The 23030-nt window shown below is 39.6% G+C and overlaps 2 protein-coding genes across 2 annotated transcripts; both read left to right on the top strand.

Annotated features, from left to right (window-relative positions):
• Nucleotides 1-12336: 12336 nt before the first annotated feature.
• On the top strand, nt 12337-13309 carry LOC109236904. Its single transcript, XM_019403144.1, has 2 exons — nt 12337-12853; nt 12918-13309. The coding sequence occupies exons 1-2, from the start codon at nt 12337-12339 to the stop codon at nt 13307-13309; spliced, it is 909 nt and encodes a 302-aa protein (XP_019258689.1).
• A 64-nt stretch (nt 13310-13373) lies between these two features.
• On the top strand, nt 13374-15521 carry LOC109236903. Its single transcript, XM_019403143.1, has 2 exons — nt 13374-14518; nt 14654-15521. Exons 1-2 carry the CDS (start codon nt 13374-13376, stop codon nt 15519-15521), a joined length of 2013 nt encoding a protein of 670 aa, XP_019258688.1.
• The last annotated feature ends 7509 nt before the right edge of the window (nt 15522-23030 follow it).

Genomic DNA, 23030 nt, shown 5'->3' with positions numbered 1-23030 from the left:
CAAATATTCTCTCTCTCTCAAAATTTTAACGTGTTTGCTGCTCCCTCCGTTTCATATTAAATGAGGTACTTTTCTTTTTAGTCTATTCCAAAACAAATAACACATTTCTAAATTTAGAAATAACTCAAATTTAAACTCTTTCATTTTACCCATTTACCCTTAATGAGAAGGTTCTATAGCCATACAAATGTCATGGCCCCAAAACTTTTTACCCCTTAAGTTGTTAAGAGCATAAGTTTTAAAAGTCTTTTTTTTTTCTTAAACTCCAGCCGAATCAAATTACCCCATATAATATGGAACAGAGGGAGTATTTTTTTTTTTTCTATTTGTTTTTTCTTCTTTTCTCCCCTTTTGACCAAGTAGGTAGGGTCTAATTGAGTTTAATGTAAAAAGCCACTTCGAACTTTTTAAGAAACTGACATTTTAACTATATAGCAGAAAAGTAACGAGTTTTTGTTTTTTTTTTTTCGTAAAAAGAATTTTTTTTTTGATGCACATGGTGTAAGAGAATGAATAGGAGTGTGCATGTACCGTGTTAGTTCGGTTTTTGTTAAAACCAAATCAAACCATTTATATCGGTTCGGATTGGTTCGGTTTTGTCAGGTTTTTGAGTTTTTCGGGTTTTTTCTTACATGAATAATATGTCAATCTTACTTTGTTAAATTTTTTTATAAGTAAATATATGTTTAATAAAAATTAAAAAAATTGACAAACATATGATCTATTAAAATATTCTTATGGGAGAATTTTCTTAGTAACACACATTAGTTATTTTTTTAGTTGCCTGACAATAAATTTCCATTGATGTACACTTTCAAAGTTAACCAAATTCAATAATTAAACATAAATATCAATATGATACCTAAATAATAATATGTGCTATTTAATTTTCAATATTTTTCAATATTGAAATACCACTATAAATTCGAAAAAGATATAAGAATAAAATAGATCTTGACATATGAATACGAAAAAACAAAGAGATTGACGCATTTCAGTAACACTTGATAAGAAAGTGATCATACAACACATTATATAAAGTTAATAAAAATGGAGCACTTCCATTTTCTATTAAATATTACATCTCATAAGAGAATTTTAAATATTTCTAAATATTTTTAAAGAAAATTCTATATAAAATCTTAAAAGTATATATATAAATTATATATTTATATATCGGTTTGGTTCGGATTGTTTTACTCAATACCAAACCAAATAAAACCAAACATCACTGGGTTTTTTAATTCGTTTGGTTTGACTTTTCGATTTGGTGCGATTTTTCGGTTCAATTTGTACACCCCTAAGAATGAATAAGTCCCATATTGGTTGTAGATTTCCGAAAGGGTACATAGGTACCTTGAATAATTCTATCTATAATTTAATTTTTTGAATGGAATGCTCTAATTATTTGGATCGATGTCTGAAAAATTAACGTATATATCGTCATGCCGATAGAGAGGGAAAATAAATGTATCGCTTTGCTTTTGTCCTTGTGACTTTGACATCTAAAAGGTACTACATGATTCAGTTTCTATTTAGATGAATACTGAGGAGACTACAGTAATAAATCATTTTCATTTCGCGCCACGGAATAAATGGAGAAACATAGGACATTATCAATACCGACAATAATAATTGTAGCAAATTGTACTCATCTGTCTATCATTTCATTCATATTTAGAGTAATTTGAGCTAAAAAAGTTAACCTAGAGCTTAGAAGATATCTCCCTCACTTGTTCGTTCTTGACTAGATTATGATAATATTAACGTAGCTCGCTTAATATGACATGAGTTCATGTTAGGGCAATTAGCTTTAATGCGTGATTACGTATTATTGTCATGACAAACTATATATGATCAATGTTAAATAAAATTTGGTAAAAAATACTTAAATATGTGGTAAAATTTTAAGTCGAACAGAGTTAAACAAATATTAATTTGCAAAAGAAAGCATCACACATATTGTGTCACGACCCAAAATCCATTAAAGGTCGTGATGGCGCCGGACACCACTGTCAGGTAAGCCAACACCAAGAAGTTAATTAAATTCTCATTTTAGTATTTTTGAAATTATTTCTTTTTCATACATTTAAACAATAAATAATGAATTTCACTGAATAAATAATGATGTCTATAAGAAACTTAAATATTGAATAATCCCATAGTCATCCCAGAACCCGGTGTCACAAGTGCATGAGCAATTTTTAGGAAATAAAGAAAACTGTCCGAATACAATTGGACAGAAAAGAAATACAATACTCTTAAAGAGACTCTGCTGGCTGCGGGTCGTCTCGAGAGATGCAGCTCACCTAAGTCTCCGTGTCGACCATGCCGCTGCACCCAACGAGGCCACTAGACGTACATATGCATGTGCAACAAAAATGCACAGCAAGTGTAGTATGAGTACGAAAACAACGTGTACCCAGTAAGTACACGTATGGGGTTAATTCCCTCTTACAATGTTAGAAAGGAGACTTACCTCGCTCCGAAGTTTAATAACCGGCTTCCAAGCCCTTCCGACGACTCAAACGATGCACAACGCTCCAAAACTAGCCAATAATTATGCAAACCCATTAATATACGCTCGAATACTCATTATAATCCAATTTATAACAATTTCTAACCCCGATTGAAAAGTCGATAAAAATCACCCTCGAGCCCACTGCCTGGATTCCAAAATTTTTCGAAGATAAAGTTTACCCATAACCTCACGAACTCAAATATATAATTTACTCTCAGTTTCATGTCCAAAATCATGGTGTGATGACCCGAAAGGTCATCTCGTGTTTTAGAACCCAATTCGGGGTTCCGAGGCCTTCAAAACCTCATCTTATTTCTCCTCGATTTGCATGCGCATTCCGGGCACGTTTCCGAAAATCCTCTATGTGAAAATTTGAGAAAATAATAATTTTTGCCTTTAAAAGTTGATTTTAGTTGACTTCGGTCAATATTTTGAGTAAATGGACCCGGGCCCGTGTTTTGACGGTCCCGGAGGGTCAGTAAAATATGGGACCTGGGCGTATGCCCGGAATCGAATTCCGAGGTCCCTAGCCCGAGAAATAAATTTTTGATGAAAATTGTTAAACTGGAATTATAAAGGTTTTAAGAATTTGGTTAATGATTAATTTTGTTGATACCGGATCCGTATTGTGGTTTCGGACCCCGGTACAGGTCCGTTATGATATTTATACCTTATCTGTGAAATTTGGTGAGGAACGGGACTGATTTGAGGTGATTCTGACCTTTGGTTGAGAAAATAGAACTTTTGAACTTTCTTGAAAATTTCATGCAATTTGATGCTAAATTCGTAGTTCTAGGTGTTATTTTGGCGATTTGATCACGCGAGCAAGTTCGTATGATGTTTTAAGACTTATGTACATGTTTGGTTTGGAGCCCCGAGGGCTCGGGTGAGTTTCGGATAGGCTACGGGATGATTTACACTTAGAAATCTGGTGTGTTTTGCTGCAGTCAGTGTTTCTGGTCTTTCTTCTTCGCGTTCGCGAAGATACTCTCACGAACGTGAAAAGTTAAGGATAAAAGAAGTTAGATTGGTTAGCCATGGTTGAATTGGCATAGTGGTCGCGGTATGTGCGAGGCTCGACGCCCGCCGTAATTGATTTTATTTGGAAGTACTCAAGTATTATGGCATGTTATGTGTAGGCGGAACCCGTAAGGGTTATGGTGGTTTAGACCACTACTTGAGAATTTGAATGTTCTATGGTTATGAGAAGTTACTCGCGTGTTGCTATGGTTCTCTTGGAATGAGTTAAGTAAAAAGTTTCTAGGTGATGAAGTGTTTACCATGTTAGTGGTTCAGGAGTTATGATGAAATTGTTGTACTATCGCATATTGGCTTGTTAGGTGCAGTGAGCGGTATGAAAATTGAAAGTGAGGATCAAGGTTGCGGTTCAGTGTTTGACAAGGATGTCACGAGCTCGGATGAGCAGGAAGGGGATTTGGATGTTTGGAGTAGGCCGGTATTGTCTTCAGCGTCACCTGAAATCAGTATATTGTGTTGGAGGCTTTGCATCTTGGTTACGGATTCTTGATTTGCTTTACAACATTAGTGTGACCGGTGGTATGGATGTGCAGACTTGTTACCTAGTGCGGAAGATCGTGGGAGCGTATCTCACGGGAAGATTGTATAAGTGTGACATGTAGTCACTTGATTAATTGAAGATTTAAACCAAGTGTGAAGATTGTGGTAGTATCACTAATTTGAGAATTTATGCCTGGAGGGCACTCGGTTTATTGGGTTGTGGACTATGGAGGTTTGCTCCGGATATGAGGGTTGTTATAGCGAGTCATGGGAAAAAGGGGTTTTTATGGACCCTTGAAAGGTTATTAGCCTAGTACGGTGCAGTCAGAATTGGCTCGAGGTCGATGGGTGGATTTAAATATGAATATGGGCTCCAAATCAGGCCAGATGTGTTCATCTCAGCATAGCACTCCTTAATATGGAGGAGTATTCGGACGTTGGGTGTTATCTCGTCATCGGCTATTACATGTAATACTATATTGTGCCATATGAGTTGTGAGACGGCTTGATAATTGTCTTATGTGTTGAGGTTCCGTGTAATAATGGTGTTATGCGAGCAGGATGGCTCTTGAGATTCAGATCATATATCGCACCTCAGTTGTGCCTGAGTTTTGTAGCGTACGACGCAATCTGTCTCCCCAGGGATAGTATTATGCACTCAGCGTGCTTGTGGCCGATATTCGGTATTTTGTAGTAATGAGCATTCTAGCTCGGTATGTATCTCCTTATATAGATTTTACGTGTGGATCGGGGGGCAGGCCGCCACGGGCATGTTGTTTGAATCGGGTTGCACGTCGCAACAGTGTGATGTCAAGTACAGCCCCTTATGTTCTATTTTGTGTGTTTTTTCCCATTTTTCGAGGAAGTTTCATGACACATTTTTGGTTATCTAATTGGTTACGTGGGTTGAGTAGCCCTTTCTAGAGTTCGTTTTCCTTATGTATCACGTTCAAGTTTGTAGCCTATTGGCACATTGTGGCATCATGTGAGACTATTGGTCATGTCTGGGGTGGCTTATTGCTTGAGCAGCTCGTACTGGATGAGACGAGATCATTGGATCTAGGATCGGTGCGATCGGATTATATGAAGTATATTAAAGAGCAAATGCCATTATTTGGTTCGGAATGAGGTAATGATTCTTCTTAGGAGTATAGACTCAATGATTTGTTAACTCGGCAGTTGGTTATGAATTTCTACACATCTATTCCGTCGTGGCGGCATTGCAAGAGTTGAAACATGACTTATAAATGTCATGGGGTGCATTGTGGGCATCAGATTCGGGGAAGTATCGGCTATTATGATCAGAGAGTGTTATAATGGTCTGGTGAATGATGTAGTGCATAGTGTGAATTCAGCAAGGTTATGCAGTCATGTTCTGGTACAGCGTGTGGTGATTTATACGATGTTCGTACGTTGGAAGCAGGCTGGCAGAGAATTCCAGATGTTGGAACTGGGTTCTAAGGCTTAATTGCCTAAATGAAAGAGGATATCTTCATATTTGATCGAGCTAATGTGCTCAATTGAGTTGTGGCAGCGCGGGTAGGTGCGCGAGGTGTCAAACAGTAATTTCAGACTACTCCAACGTAGTTCTCAACACGTTCGAGGACAAACGTACGTTTAAGTGGGAGAGAATGTAACGACCCGACCGGTCGTTTTGAGCTCTATCGTGTCGTTCGGCAGTTTGAGGCCATGAGTAGCTTCACTTCAGGCATTACGACTTGTACGCATGGTCGGAATTGAATATCGGGAAGTTCGCAGTTGATTTGGAAAGAAAATTCGCATTTCGGAAGCTTTAAGTTGAAAGGATTGACTAAGGTTTGATTTTTGAGTAAACGACCTCGGAATCGAGATTTGAAGGTTCCAACAGGTTTGTATGGTGATTTTGGACTTGGGCGTATGTCCGGATCGGCTTTTGGATGACCCGTGAGCGTTTCGGCGCCTATTGTGGAAGTTGACATTTTGGAAGAATTTCATAAATTTGGGTTGAAGTGCATTTTAGTGTTATCGACGTTCGTTTGGGATTCCGAGTCTGGAAATAGCTCCGTATGGTGATTCTGGTATTGGGAGCGCGAAAGAAAGTGGATTTGGAGGTCTGTAGATCATCTTGGGGTCATTTGGCTAAAGTGAGAGATTTGAAGGGTTTTGAAAAGTTTGACCGGAAGTGGACTTTTGATATCGGGGTCGGATTCCGATTTCGGAAGTTGGAGTAGGTTCGTAATATCGAATATGACTTCTGTGCAAAATTTGAGGTCAATCGGACGTGATTTGAGAGGTTTTCGGCATCGAATGTAGAAGTTTGAAGTTCTAAAGTTCATAAAGCTCGAATTGGGGTGTGATTCGTGATTTCGACGTTGTTTGATGTGATTTGAGGCCTCTAGCAGGTCCGCACTATGTTTTGGGACTGGTTGGTATGATTGGTCAGGATCCCGGGGGCCTCGGGTGGATTCCGAATGGTTAACGGATCAAATTTGGAATTTGAAGAAGAAATGAAGCAGCTGCCTTCTGGTGTAACCGCACCTGCGAGACTTGGGGCGCAGGTGCCGATCCGCAAAAGCGGCCATGAGCATCGCAGATGCGATTTGGGCTGGAAGTGCTGAGACCGCAGATGCGATCATCTCGCTGCAGAAGCGGGACTGCACCTGCAGAAGGGAAAGCGCAGAAGCAGAAGGGGGTAGCCTGTGGAAGACCGCAGAAGCGGTAGTTAGGGCCGCACCTGCGGAACCGCAGAAGCGCTCAAGTGACCGCAGGTGCGAAAGTCGGGGCTGGCAATGTGTCTCTTTAAAATCGAGGGTTTGGCTCATTTCAATCCCATTTCCTCCATGGGAGCCGGTTTTGGAGCAACTTGGGAGTGTCATTTCCACCACCAAGCATGAGGTAAGTGGTTTATACTAGTTTGAGTTAAATACATCGATTATGTATATGTTTTAACATGGGAATTAGTAGAAATTTGGGATTTTGACGAAAACCTAGAAATTGGTATTCTTGGATTTTGACCACTTGTCACGACCCGAATTTTCCACCGTCGGGATCGTGATGGTGCCTAACCTTTCAGAATGTTAGGCAAGCCAACATATAGAGATTTAATACGCTAACCACTATCCAAAACGGTAAATAACAATAATTAAACCAAAACAAAGTAAAGAAGTGCAGAAATTTATAATAATCCCAAAAACTAATACACAACTACCCAAAATCTGGTGTCATAATCCACAAACTTCTAAGAGTCACTACAAATACTGGTTTAAAGAAAATACATTTGTTCTCGAATTAAAAGAAAACAGGAAGACTGGGATAAATGGAAGGTGACTCTAGGGTTTGCGAACGTCGGCAGATCTACCTTGGGTCTCCTGATGGACTGAGGGCAGCAACCCAACTCAGATCAACGCGGTCCAGTACCGAAATCTGCACAGAAAGTGCAGAGTGCAGTATCAGTACAACCGACCCCATGTACTGGTAAGTGCCGAGCCTAACCTCGGTGAAGTAGTGACGAGGCTAGGACACGACCAAAACATGAACCTGTGCAGTTAAATCATATACGAGAAAATAACAACAAATGGAAATTTAAGCAGATAATAACGGAAAGGGGGAAAACATGCTGAGGGGAATATCAAATCCTGAAAGTAGTACAGTAAAGAAACGCAGTAAATAACATGCTTGCACCAATGAAAGTAATAACATAGCAAACAAGTGCACGACATCACCCTTCGTGCTTTTACTGTCGTCCTCACCATAAGAAACAATAGAAACGGCACGGCATCACCCTTCGTGCATTAACTCTCTCATAACATGGTAGCGCATCACCCTTCGTGCATTAACTCTCTCATAACATGGTAGCGCATCACCCTTCGTGCATTATCACTCACAGAATATGGCACGGCATCACCCTTCGTGCATTATCAGTCACAGAATATGGCACGACATCACCCTTCATGCATTATCACTCACTCATAATACATTGCACGGCATCAACCTTCGTGTTTTGACACTCTCCCTCACCCAAACAACAGAACAATAACAACCCGGCAAGGGAATTATCAATAACAAGCTTCGTTTCAATATTTAACTTCACAACATCAATCTCAACTTGAGTCAATGCTCAACCAATATCTAATTTCAGGAAAAACATGATAAGAATTGTTTAACATGAGGAATAACCAGTTTAAGCATGAACGGTATGAATAAGGAATACAACAGTCACAAGAATAAGACTAACTCGCATGCTATGACTCGAACAACGCATAGGTACCCGTCACCTTACCTATACGCTGTACTCAATATCAAAACACGTAGCAAATAGGCAAGTAATACCTAATCCCTCAAGCTAAGGTTAGCCACAACACTTACCTCGATTCCACGGCCAAACTCAAGCCTCAATTATCACTTTTCCTCTAGATTCCACCTCCAATCCACTCGTATCTAGTCACAATTAACTTAATAATATCAATTATCACTGAAATCAATTCCAATGCACAATTACAAGTTTCCCAATATTTTCCCCAAAAAGTAAAAAATCGACCCCGGGCTCGCTTGGTCAAACTCGAGGTTCGAGCCAAAACCCATTCACTCATTCATCCCCGAGCCCAAATATGTAATTAGTATCGGAATCCGACCCTGAATCGAGGTCTAAATTCCAATTATATAAAAATCCCTAGTTCTGCCCAAACCCCCAATTTCTACCAAAAACCCTAGATTTTTAGGTTGAAAATTGCTGAAATGCAATGGGTAATTGGAAGAAAGTAGTTTTGAATCATTTACCAACACTTTGGGGAAGAATTTGTCTCTTGAAAATCGCCTCTAAGCCTTCTAGTTTATGAAAATATGAAGGAATGGCCTAATCCCATTTTTGGTTCTGTTTTTAAAACACTGGACAGGTCTTCATCGCGTTCGTGATGGACCTGTCGCGTTCGCGATGCATTGCGGCCAGAAGGGCCTTCGCGTTCGCGAAGAGCTGCTCGTGTTCGCGATGGTCTGTCCCCCCTGACCACCACGTTCGCGGTCCTGGGTCCGCGTTCGCGAAGAGCAACTCAATGATTCCCCAGCCCACCTCCATTTTACTCTACGCGTTCGCGTGATGCCGGTCGCGTTCGCGAAGAGCAGCCCTCCAGCGCTCCGCGTTCGCGACCATGGCTACGCGTTCGCGATGAACAATCCCCTCCCCGGCCCATGTTATATGCCTTAGAGATAATAATAGCTCCATTCCTTACATCACCAACCTAAATCCGCACTGACCTTGAGTGACCCCATTCCACGAGACCACATTGTCTCCACACCCATGAACCGTTTCGTTCCCTCCTTGCACGCACATTCACATCTTCAACTGATACACCCCTTCTAATAATTCCTCTATGAGTTCGAAGTTATTTTCTTCCATTTCCCCAATGCTACACTGCAAGCCAAAAATATCATAGAACATTCCGAGACTCTTATCATAATCCGCTACAAAAGCTCGATTCTTAACCATACCGCGGGCTTGAAATCCTTAGGCACTGTATTTAACCTTTGATTTCACTAGGACCGTTGTTGAGAGTCACCCACCCTGGCTTGGTCCTGAATATAATCAACTCCCAGGCTCCACTGGCACATGAACACCCATCTCAATGAAGCACTCGACTGAATCACTTCCCTTGTAAATCACCTCTGGACGAAGCATAAATCCTGAATCTTCCCAAAGCCTGAACATGAGTCAATAAGGCCAACTATAGCACACCTTTGTCAATTCCTTTGCTCAAATTACCACTTATGTTCTTTTCCCTTAGCTGTAATAACTTACCAATACGCCACAACCCGAAACCTCACGAGTAGATAACCATGCAACTCAATCGTAGATGGTGGGACTCTTCCACTTAGCTTAGAGCCACTTATTACATAACCCTGGAACCCACCAAGATTCTTTCTTCATTGTTGACATGATCTTGCACAACCAACCCGCCAAATTCCTCGAAATCATTATGTAAAACCCTTTATGAATACTCTGAATCATTAACCACATTCGCATGTCCGACCTCTTTACCAGATAGCTAGTAAAATCCTTCGCATGAGCTTCGCCAACCATGCGACCGCTGACCTGCTCACAGGAGATAACCCACCTGTGGAAATTACACGTCGACATCTTCCAACATCGCTGCACGGGGTACAATCACTACGATATTAATAACCCATCCTGAGCCCGTGCTCATTCACCAACTGTAGTCCGTTCACTTCTTGTGGACATCAACTAAATGTGCGACAATGTCTTCCAATTCAAAGTTATATTGCATCCTTCTTCGTATCATGAAACTCCCTTTCTGTTGCATCCAACCTCCCGCCGTATAATAGCCAATATTTCAAATTAAGCCCGTGAACCCAATCACCGTCCACTAAAATTCCCAAATCACTCTAAAATTTTCGTCAAGGTGTGTAGTTATCCTGCCATTGAACCCATATGCTACTCAGCCACTCTCCCACTTTTGCCAAATCCTTCTTCTTTAAGCAACTACTCGACTTCCGCTTCTTACACCTGGCCTTCTAGAAATTTAACCACCGCATGACACTTCCCACATGTCCTTCCTCATCTTTTGCTGCTTAGCTGATGCCTTAGATCAAAATCTATCTCGGTAGCACTTGAACCAATAGACCGCTACTAACTTTAAACCTTTCCGAAGATCATCTTTCTCGAGCCGTCAACATTAGAAACACCGATTCAATCTTGAACCACCGCACCCCGTGATCTCTGACAGCCGCTTCTTCAATACTATCTCACAGTATCCTGCTCCAAAGGCGAATTGTAGAAGATCATAACACTGGCGAACTTAACATATTCAATCGAGGACAGACACCACGACGCAGATGAAAATTCCATCACATTTGAAAACACCAAGTCTCGTTACCCTATCAACACAAACATGAACATTTATAGTCCAATTGCCTTTCATCCACCAAAAATAAAATACCGAATCTCTGTATACTGCTCTGAGTAACCCTCATTTCAAGTCATTCATTGCCCCGACACATAGGCAAGCATCCTACATCACATCAATATTGCACGATAACCGTTCATAAGCATCATAGCAACCTATGCATAGCCTCAAGCTCTCAGAAGTACAACTACTGAGCTGAAACGACAGAATATCCTTCTGCAAGGCGACGACAATAGCCCAAACAACTACGTAGGGGGAAACATCCCGCACCTTATCTGTAGTACCATTAAAATTCCTCGATTCCCAATTTAGAACCACCATTCACGTCGCATAAGATTGAATGGGAAGGAAATAAAGGCATAAGCCTCAAAGGAATCAAACCGCACGATGAGGAATCAAGAAGGGAAGTGCTCCTAACAGCCCTGTAGCCTCTTGAAGATAAGTACAAACGTCTCCGTGCCGATCCACAATAATAATCGTAGCAAATTGTACTCATCTGTCTATCATTTCATTCATATTTAGAGTAATTTGAGCTAAAAAAAAATAACCTAGAGCTTAGAAGATATCTCTCTCACTTGTTCGTTCTAGACTAGATTATGATAATATTAACGTAGCTCGCTTAATATGACATGAGTTCATGTTAGGGTAGTTAGCTTTAATGCGTGATTACGTATTATTGTCATGACAAACTATATATGATCAATGTTAAATAAAATTTGGCAAAAAACACTTAAAATATGGAAAAAATTTAAAACGAACAGAGTTAAACGAATATTAATTTGCAAAAGAAAGCATCACACATATTGCATGAATAAATAGTAAGTTTCATATATTTATGCAATTAAGGAATAGTAATAATCAACAACAATAAACACGCAGTTGAAGGTGAATCTCATAATCTAAGAATTCTCTTTTAATCTTCATCTGCAACTCAAAGAGTACTTTCTCTCTCTAGAATGAATTCTCCTCTCAGATAACACTGAAATGATGAGAAGAACGAAGAATGGAGGGGGAGGGCAACAACGCATGGTAGAAAACTCAAACAATCAATCGAGAAGAACTGGAATTCCAGAGTCAACAGATGCAAAGAAGACGAGGAACATCAATGCAATCCAAGGAATTGTGCCATTAGGATTAAGTCAAGGATCATCAATGATGCCAATTGCACATGCAGAGCACACAACTGATTTGGTGAAGACTCCATTGAATCCGGCAACAACTCCGGTGATTCATTCAGGTGGATCATGGGCGGATAGAGTGGAGGCGGAAATTATGGAGACAAATGCGACAAACAAGGTATAATTGAATACGATAACTAATTCATAGAGTAAAATTGAGCCTAGCAGTGAAGGATTAGACCTAAATAATGAGGTAACAACAGGGGAAAATGTCAAAATTACGATGGATGATATTAAAGATGAACTCGTATACTGGAAAACAGCAGTTATATGCTACGTATTGGGATCAAATCCACATTTGACTGTAATCGATGGATATTTCAGAAGAATATTGGGAGGTTTGGGGATAGATAAAATTGCACAAATAAATAGACGAGTGTTCCTGATTAGATTTCACACTGTTGAAAGTAGAACTCAAGTCATTGAAGAGGGAGTCCAGATGTTTGATAAAAAGCCTATTGTAGTGAAGCCTTGGGAACCAGATGTGGATGTAAGTAAGGAAAATGTGGATAGAATTCCAGTGTGGATAAGGCTGAAAGGTCTGGATATCAAGTATTGGGGGAAGAATGCCTTAACAAAGATAGCTGGATTGATTGGGAAGCCATTAAAAGTAGATAGAGCAACTACAAACAAGGAGAGATTAGCATTTGCCAGAGTACTCGTGGAACTGTCAATTAATCAACAATACCCTAAGCAGGTTATGTTTGAGAATGAGGTGGGGGAGAATAGTAAAGCAAGAGGTATATTATGAATGGAAGCCAACATTATGTCCCAATTGTACAAATTCTGGACATGAGTTACAAGATTGTAGAAAACTACATAGAGAAGAAGCAGAAACTAGGAGAAAGCAGCTGGAACAGGGGGAGAAAGCAACAGAAGGCCCTATTCAGAACAAGGAGAACAAAAGAGATGAAGGCAAAGCTAAAGAGAAAGTGTCAGAGAAAGCAACAGAAGCCCCTATTCAGAATAAGGAGAACAAAAGAGATGAAGGTAAAGATAAAGGAAAAGTGTCAGAGAAACAACAGAACAATCCCATGGCTATAACAACAAGAAATACATTTGAGGTGCTCAACAAAGGAGGAGACATAGAGGAACTGAGGCAGAATAAAGCTAGTTCTTCCAACCCTAAGGGAGAAGTAGTGGTGAAGGGTCCAGGACATGGGAGGGGTGGGGCAAGACCCCTGCCCAATGGATAAGATAGGCTTCTGGAATGTAAGGGGACTAAACAGACTAGATAAACAGAGAGAAGTTCATCTGTTTATGTATAACAGTGGAGCTAGTCTGTTTGGTCTCCTGGAAACAAAGATTAAGAGATCAAAAGCTCACAGACCTTCTCTTAATCTTTGTGAGGGGTGGTCCTTTACAACAAATTTGGCTCAGCATCCTAAGGGAAAGATTTGGTTACTGTGGAAACCATTAATTTTTGAGGTGGATATTCTAAAAACTACTGATCAGTTGATTCATAGTACAATCAAACATAGAGGAACAAGGGAGAAGATTAATGTAACCATGATATATGCATACAATGATATAGCTCTAAGGAGAAATCTGTGGAAGGATATAGAAGAAATATACAAGTACAATAAGGGCCCATGGGCAGTGATGGGGGACTTCAATAATGTGTTGAATACTGATGAAAGAATAGGCAGTAAAGTAATAATGGCCGAAACAAAGGAGTTCAGGCAATATGTAGATACATGTTGCCTTCAAGAACTTAAATCTACTGGTGCATTCTACACTTGGAACAACAAACAGAGTGGAAAAGATAGAGTAATGAGTAGAATTGATAGAGTATTGGTAAATTTTGATTGGATGACAATGTTACCTGCCTCAACTGTGCACTACATGACTGAGGGGTTGTATGATCATAGCCCAGCTATCATTAGTTGGGATAACAGGAAGCAGATGGGGAATAAGCATTTCAAATACTTCAACATGTGGAGCATGGATCCAGATTTCAAAGATAAAGTGGCTGAAAGCTGGAGCATTGGAATTAATGGAACAAAAATGTATCAAATTGTAGGGAAGCTGAACAGATTGGAGGGGGTACTAAAGCAACTAAACAGAACAAAATTCAGCAATATAGAAGGAAAAACGGAACAAGCCAAGAAGGATCTTAAGGAATGTCAGCAGCACATGCAACCAAATCCCCTAAACCAAGGTCTTATTGAAAGAGAGCAGAAACTGGCAAGCAACTACAGGAGATACAAGGAAGCAAGTGACCAGTTCCTGTGGCAGAAAAGTAAAGTACAATGGCTGAAACAAGGCAACAAAAATAACAAGTACTTCCACAGCTACATGAAGGCAAGAAGAGATAGCAGGGGCTTTTGTGGAATTCTATTCAAACTTGCTAGGATCTACTACAGACAAAAGAGATCATGTTTGCAGTACACTAGTAAGGGAAGGCAAGGTAGTAACAGAAGAGCAAAGACAAATGCTGACAGAAGATTTTACAGAAAAAGAAGTTAAACAAGCTTTGTGACAAATAGATTGTGAGAAAGCTCCTGGACCAGATGGGTATGGGAGTAAATTTTTTAAAGACAGCTGGGAAATAACTGGAAAGACCTAAAGGAGGCAGCACTGGAATTTTTTGAATCAGGGAAATTGCTGAAAACAATTAACAGAACAGTCATAACAATAATCCCTAAAAGTAATCATGCAGAGACAGCTGTAGATTTTAGGCCTATTGCTTGCTGTAATACAGTTTATAAGGTCATGTCCAAAATGCTATGCAACAGACTGCAGACTATCCTACCAGATATAATTTCAGAAAACCAGAGTGCTTTTGTAGCAGGAAGAACAATCATGCAAAATATCCTAATATGTCAAGACTTGGTTAGACTGTACAAGAGGAAGGCAACAACAAAAAGCTGTCTGATTAAAATAGATCTCAAGAAAGCTTATGATTCAATAGAATGGGAGTTTGTGGAAGAAATGTTACATGCACTTAACTTCCCTATGAAATTCATTAGATGGATCATGGATTGCATCTCAACACCTCAATATACAGTGGCAATCAATGGAGGACTATATAGGAATATAAAAGGGAAGAGGGGTTTGAGACACGGAGATCCAATATCTCCTCTGCTCTTTGTAATATGTATAGAGTATTTCTCAAGGATTATGAAGCACGTGACACAGATGGAGGGATTTAGATTTCACACCAAATGTAGGAGCTTGCAACTGAATCATTTATGCTTTGCGGATGGTGTACTTCTCTTCTGCAAAGGGGAAATTCAATCAGTGATGCTATTACTGAGAGGATTACAAACATTCACTATTGCTTTTGGTCTAACAACAAATGCGGGGAAGTCAAATATATTTGCGGTGAACATGGAAGCAAAAGAAATGGAAGACTTATGTGAAATAACAGGATATAGCAAGGCAGACTCCCATTCAAATATTTAGGAGTCCCAATTTCTTCAAAGAAGCTCTCCAAAATGGACTGCCAGGCACTAGTTGATAAGATGGCAAACAGAATAAACAGCTGGGGGTCAAGGAATCTATCATATGCAGGTCGAGTGCAAATGATAAATGAAGTTTTGATGCACATTCATACATATTGGGCTTCAATTTTCGTTCTGCCCAAAGCAGTCCTAAAAAGTATTACAGCAATGTGTAGGAACTACTTGTGGGATGACAAAGTGGAAACAAATAGAGTGCCCTTAGTAGCCTGGGACCTTGTATGCCGACCAAAACAGGAAGGAGGAATAGGGATAAGGGACTGTGTAGCATGGAATGAGGCTGCGATAGGAAAATATGTGTGGGATATCACTCATAAAACTGACTCATTATGGTCAAGTGGATAAACCATATTTACCTTAAAGATGTAGACTGGTGGCAGTATAAAGCAGCAAACGATAGTAGTTGGTACTGGACGAAAATTTGTAATGTTAGAGACAAACTGGCAGCAGGATATGTAAACAGGGGGTGGCAGTCAAGTACAGGGAAATATACTATACAAAAGGGATATGAATGGCTGAAAGGGTCCCTAGACAGATGTCAATGGGGACGATAGGAATGGAGTAAACAGAACATGCCAAAATATAGCTTCATCTGCTGGTTGACTACGCAGAAGAAGCTACTCACAAAGGATAGGCTGGGGCGCAGAGGGGTGAATACGGATGACCTATGTGTGTTATGTGGGGATAAACAGGAAACTATAGAGCATCTATTCTATGAGTGCTAGTTCTCCAGCAGATGCATTGGTATTATATTGGAATGGCTAAAAATTAGAATCACAAACCTGGAGGGGTAGCTATTATGGAGAAGAGCGGCAAGGAAGATGGCTGGAAAATTGAGCAGAGAGTTTGCATATGCAGCATTAGCAGCAACCAACTACTATGTATGAAAAGGTAGGAATGAAGCTGTATGGAAGAGTTCAGTGCCTAGACCACATAAAGTGTGTGAACAAATTAAAGAAGAATGCAAGATTCGAACGGGAGAAGTATTAAACAAGAGAATGAAAGGAAATGATGGAAGATGGATAGAAAAAAAATATAGATAGAAAGAAAGTAATTGTACAGCCTTCATTATATAGTTAGAAACATAGGTAGCTACTTTATAGATTTCTCATTGTATTCTTATTGATGTACTGGTCTGGAGATGAATAAAAAAAATTTCATTCCACCAAAAAAAAGGAACAGTAATGTCTTGTTGGGTAGTGGCGAAATTGCGAGAATTTGTACGTGAGAATTCCAAAGTACTAGTAGAATATTTACCATATTAAGAGCTATTATTAGTAAACAGAATACCTATCACTTAAGATAACATTTTTTTTGTTGGTAATAACCTGTGAAATATTACCATTACTTACAAATAATATACCTAAAGAGCATTCAAGTTACTACAGCCTCTGAACATGAGGTGAATTGTCTTCCGGCCTCAATGAACCAAAGAAACTAAGTACAAAATCTTTGCGGTAAAAAACTACACCTACATGCTCTTTTGGAGCTGTTACTATGTTCCATCCTTACCTTAAGTTCCTTTTGTATCTGTGTGATCGTCATGACCTGTATATTTACAGTTGTCGCCTTAAAATGTTTCCAGTTTCTAGCTTTCCATATATGATATATCTCAAGCTCCAAAAATTTGTTAGGACCAAAAAAATCAGGTGTCATGCGGAAGCTAGCAAAGCAAACCTTGCACGACGATAAATCCAACAACAAAAGAGAAATCTACCAAAAGAGACACAAACATATAACGTGGTTCGGTCAACTGACCTACATCCATGGTGGAGATGAGCAATCCACTATCATAAAAGAGAGTACAAAATATCGAGAGAACAACCTCACGAAGAGGCAAACACAAGTGATACACTAACATTTGTCCTGTAAAGTTCCCCCCTAAACAAGACTCTCAAGCCCCCTATGGCTACATTGTGGATGTTACTGAATGAAAAGGACGGATCTTCTATTTATAGAACTCCAAACCTTTTCCTACAAGAAAAGGGACAAGCCAAATATGGAAGAATTATATTTTCCTTCTAGGAAAAGAAAAACCTAATTATGGTAAATATGTTGTCCTTTCTTTCATGAAATAGGAAAACCAATTATGGTAAGAAAATCTGGACAAATACCTAACAATTCTCCCCCTTGGCCTGAATTTTCTTACAAAATAAACTTGATCCACCTTCTTCACATAGTCTTCAACAGGTCGCATCTCCAAATCTCTACTACAAAGTTTGTCTCAACGTGCGTAGCACACAGTCAAATTTCTCAGATAAAAATCATGATTACTGTCAAATAGGTTGCGGCTAGAACTAAACCCGCCAAGATGAACCTACCATAAACCTCGCTCTGATACCATTGTTATGTCGAGGAAGAGGCAAATCCGAAAATAAAGAAGATAAAGAACACCAAATTTTAACGTGAAAAACCTTTCTAATCGAAGGTAAAAACTACGGGATCACAAAGATCCAAAAAGCTCCACCATAACAATAAGAGGGGTATAAAAGTTCTCCAAATTGGCTACACAACAAGTGCACAACAATAGCAACAACAAATCAATTGAAGAAAGAGGAAAATCCACAAAAATGAAGCTGCTGTTCGAGGCTCAAAATCAGATTCTACAGGCCTCCAAATCCGATCTCCACCGTTCAAATTGAATACTAGGATGTTATGAATGCTCAGTCAAAATGTCAGCCCGATCCAACGGTTGACGAACCGTGTAAACATGATTTGAAATTGGCTGGTCGGAATAAAAAAATCTGCAGCAAAATAAATACTTTTCTTCTCTCTTCTCTCTTGATGAAAGCTCTCTCAAAAACCACTCTTATGTGATTAAGTCTTTCAAAGACTTGTATCAATGAGCATAGAATAATTCTCTAAAGTTGTCCTATTTATAGATCATGAGTGGTGCTTTCTCTTAAAGCCAAAATCCACTTAAACTAGGAATAAACACCGAATTCAATTCCGAATAGGAATGGAAACCAAAAGAGAATAGGATTAGCCATTGGGCCTTTGGCGGGACAACATGGGCATGTGCCCAACAAACTCCCCCTCCAGCTAAGGGGCCAAATATGTCTTCAAGTAGAGGAACTATTGACAGGCTTCATGCCTGCCAATTTTCTGCAAAATGCATGCTTATCTGCAAGCTTAACTACGAAGTCCTCAGGTTGCTCCATATAAATCTCCTCATTTAAATCACCATGAAGAAAAGCAGTCTTGACATCCATTTGCTCAACCTCTAAATCTACACTTGCGGCTAAGCCTAGAACCACACGAATAGAAGACATCTTCACAACAGGGGAGAAAATTTCATCAAAGTCAACTCCCTTCTTCTGGCCAAAACCTTTAACAACTAACCTTGCCTTATATCTAGGCGCAGAGGTATGGTTATCTTGCTTTCTTCTGTATCCATTTTTTAGATAAAGCTCTCTTACCTTTCGGCAATTTCGCTAACTCATATGTGCCATTCTCATGGAGTAACTTCATCTCATCTTCCATGGATTCAATCCACTGATCTTTATGAGTATCTTGCATGGCTTCGTCATAATTCTCAGGTTCTCCCATGTCAGTCAAAAGTGCATACTCATCAGGAGGATAGCGCATGGATTTTTGCTTCTCCCTTGTAGATCTTCTAAGAGAGGTTTCAGGAGCATTCGAAGCAGTTACCTGAGCAGTAATTGGTTGTTGATCAACCACAACTTCATCAACTGAAGCATTCATAACATCTATACCATGATGATCATTTTGATCTTGATCACTATCCCTATCATTGTCTTGGGTTCCTTCATGTGCAATAGGTGACTTAGCAATAGAAACTGGATCACTATCAACTAAGCTCTCATTACTCTGAGAATCTATCTTCTCAGCTTTGTCAATATCTTCAATAATCTGGTCTTCAAAGAATATTGCATCACGACTTCTAATAAGTTTATTGTCAACTGGGTCATAAAAACAATACCCAAATTCATCTTGACCATAACCGATAAATATGCACTGCTTAGTTTTGACATCCAGTTTCGATCTTTCATCTTTAGGAACATGCACACAAGCTTTACACCCAAAAACTCTCAGGTGATCATAAGAAACATCTTTGGCAGACCAAACTTTGTCTGGGACATCACCATCCAAAGCAACAGCAGGAGACAAATTGATAGCATAGGCAACAGTGTTAAGTGCTTCCGCCCAAAATATATTTGGAAGTTTAGCTTCTGAAAGCAAGCATCTGACTCTCTCAACTAGAGTTCTATTCATCCTCTCTGCCAAACCATTCAATTGAGGTGTTGGGCGGAGTTTTCCGATGACGAATCCTTGTTCCTTGCAATAGTTATCAGAGGCACAATATTCACCACCATTGTCAGTGCGATTACATTTTAATTTCTTCCCCGTCTGTCTCTCAGCTAAGGCCTGAAATTCCTTAAACACGCCAAGTGCTTGATCTTTAGATTTCAAAGGATGTACCCAAAGCTTATGAGAATGATCATCAATGAAGGTCACAAAGTAAAGTGCGCCACCTTTTGACTTTATTTTAAAAGGACCACACAAATCAGAGTGTACTAGCTCCAATAAATCGAGCTTTCTTGAGGGAGGATGGATATGAAAGGAAACCCTTTTCTGTTTGCCAGCTAAACAATGGATACACCTTTTCAGCTTTGCTTGTTTCACTCCAGAAAGCAAACTTTTCTTAGCCAAACACGTAATCCCCCTCTCGCTCATATGACTGAATCTTCTGTGCCACAAGTCTGATAAAGTATCACTTTCCACTAGATTTATTAAATCATTAAGAATAGAGCCCTGTGTCACATATAAATGACCAGACTTGACTCCTCGAGCCACTACTAACGAGCCCTTGGTGAGCTTCCATTGGCCATTAAAGAGGGCATCATGCTAACCTTTATCGTCTAATCTTCCTACGGAGATCAAATTGAAAGGAAAGTCTGGAGCATGCTTGACATCTTGAAGAACTAACGTTGAACCATTATTAGTTTTCAAACAAACCGTGCCAACACCAAACACCTTAACTTCACTGGCATTGCCCATCTTTAACACTCCAGAATCAACAGGAGTATAAGATGAGAAAAAATCTTTTCTTGGTGTGACATGTGAGGTAGCTCCAGAATCTACTACCCAGCTCGTCTCATGGGATACCAAATTGATTACGTTTTCATCATAAGCAAAAAGAAGGTCATCTCGAACAATATCAGCAACATTGTTCTCGTTATTTTCAACTTTCTTTCCTTCTCTAATGTCTTGCAACAACTTGCGGCAAAACCTTTTGATATGTCCCTTCTTGCCACAGTGATTGCATGTAATATTATGGTATTTGGACCTTGACTTACTTCTACTTTTACCTCTATTCCACGAGCCTCTTGTTCTTTCTCTCCCCCGGTCTTCTATAACCAAGATATCTGCTTGCGAGGACGAACCTTGAGATTTTCTTCTTACTTCCTCGTTCAACACACCACTCTTGGCATATTCCATGGTCACCTTACCTCCAGGAGCTGAATTTGTCAAAGAAACACGAAGAGTTTCTCAAGAGTCTGGCAGAGTATTAAGAAGCCAAAGTCCTTGTATCTCATCATCAAAATTAACTCCCATTCCAGACAGCTGATCAAGGACGCCCTGAAAATTATTTATGTGATCAAGGGTAGGGCTGTCTTCCTTGTATATAAAGGTCATCAATTGCTTTAGCAAGAACAACTTGTTGTTCCCAGTTATTGAAGCATAAAGAGCCTCTAGCTTTTCCCACAATGATCTCGCATGTGTCTCGTTCACAATATGGTTGCGAACATTATCTTCAACCCATTGGCATATATATCCACATACTTGTTGGTGCTCGAAATCCCAATCTTCATCGGATATACTCTCGGGTTTATGAGCTGAAAAAATGGGTATATTCATCTTCTTCACGAACAACAAATCTTTCATCTTGCTTCTCCAAACGTTATAATTTCTCCCATTTAAACATACCATCTTGCTCATATTCGCCTCCATTCCGTAACAACCCGGATAAATAACCAAGGCTCTGATACCACTTGTTAGGACTGAAAAAATCAGGTGTCATGCGGAAGCTAGCAAAGCAAACCTTGCACGACGATAAATCCAACAACAAAAGAGAAACATACCAAAAGAGACACAAACATATAACGTTGTTCGGTCAACAGACCTACATCCACGATGGAGATGAGCAATCCACTATAATAAAAGAGAGAACAAAATATCGAGAGAACAACCTTATGAAGAGGCAAACACAAGTGATACACTGACATTTGTCCCGTAAAGTTCTCCCCCTAAACAAGACTCTCAAGCCCCCTATGGCTACATTGTGGATGCTACTGAATGAGAAGGACGGATCTTCAATTTATAGAACTCCAAACCTTTTCCTACAAGAAAAGAGACAAGCCAATTATGGAAGAACTATATTTTCCTTCTAGGAAAAGAAAAACCCAATTATGGTAAATATGTTGTCCTTTCCTTCATGAAATAGGAAAACCAATTATGGTAAGAAAATCTGGACAAATACCTAACAGAAATGCTACTACTATCTATTCTTTAAACTGCCACCAATGTCTTCTTTTGATCTGCCATATTGACTGCAGCACTTCTTTTCATTGTATCTTAATGCCTGACCATGTTTCCAGCTTGTCCCTCAATTCTGTTGTCCATCCACATTCATAGAACAAATGGCTCTATGTTTCCTCATTTAAAACATCGCGTAACTCACACATTATGGAGTCTATTTGAATCTGCAATCTGCTCAACCTTTCTTTCATTAGAAATCTCTTCTGACTTGCTAACCACAAAAGGAATATGTGCCTAGGCAGCAACAGTGAGCTCCACACCAGGTCTGCCTCCTTACATCTCTGTACATTGTTCAACAATGCTTGGTAGCTACTTGACACTGAGTATTTTCCATTAGGTGTCAACCAATATCTACCATTATGGTGCCAGTGAGTCATCTCTGCTTTAAGGGAATTTAATTTCCTCTAATACCAAGTACTGTCTTGAGGTGGTGTGTGATTCCAAAAATCTTACTACTATCTTTCAAATATAATCTATGGACCCATCTAATCCATAAAGTGTCTTTTTTCATGGCCAGTTACCATATCAGTTTTGCCCACTGAAGCCACATCCCACTTAGCACAATTCTTGATATTCAACCCTCTATACTTCTTACGGACACAAACTCTATCCTAAGAGACTAAGGCAATCTTCATCCGATCCTCCTTACTCCCCCATAGGTAGTCTTTGCATTGTTTATCAACTTCCTTTAGAACACTCTGTGGAGGTATGAAAATTTCTCCCCAAAAGTTGTATAAGGAGAACAATACTGCAGTAATTATCTATAATCTCCCTGCATAAGATAAGGTTCTTGAGTAGTCAGTTTTTATCCTGCTTGTGATCTTTTCAACCAGTTGGTGGTACTCCATTTTGCTCCACTTCTTTGAGGACAGTGGCAACCCCAAGTATC

This window comes from Nicotiana attenuata, unplaced genomic scaffold, assembly GCF_001879085.1.
Source record: "Nicotiana attenuata strain UT unplaced genomic scaffold, NIATTr2, whole genome shotgun sequence".
Lineage (NCBI taxonomy): Eukaryota > Viridiplantae > Streptophyta > Magnoliopsida > Solanales > Solanaceae > Nicotiana > Nicotiana attenuata.
Note: the sequence above shows the minus strand (reverse complement) of the source record. Positions and strands in the feature narration are given on the sequence as shown.

Excerpts from the sequence above, each read along its gene's own strand:
- LOC109236904 (XM_019403144.1), top strand. The coding sequence starts at position 12,337 with ATGGATGATATTAAAGATGAACTCGTATACTGGAAAACAGCAGTTATA. Across the intron at positions 12,854-12,917 it reads GGAGAATAGTAAAGCAAGAG|ATTGTAGAAAACTACATAGA; the intron begins GTATATTATGAA and ends ATGAGTTACAAG.
- LOC109236903 (XM_019403143.1), top strand. The coding sequence starts at position 13,374 with ATGTATAACAGTGGAGCTAGTCTGTTTGGTCTCCTGGAAACAAAGATT. Across the intron at positions 14,519-14,653 it reads CAGTACACTAGTAAGGGAAG|ACAGCTGGGAAATAACTGGA; the intron begins GCAAGGTAGTAA and ends AATTTTTTAAAG.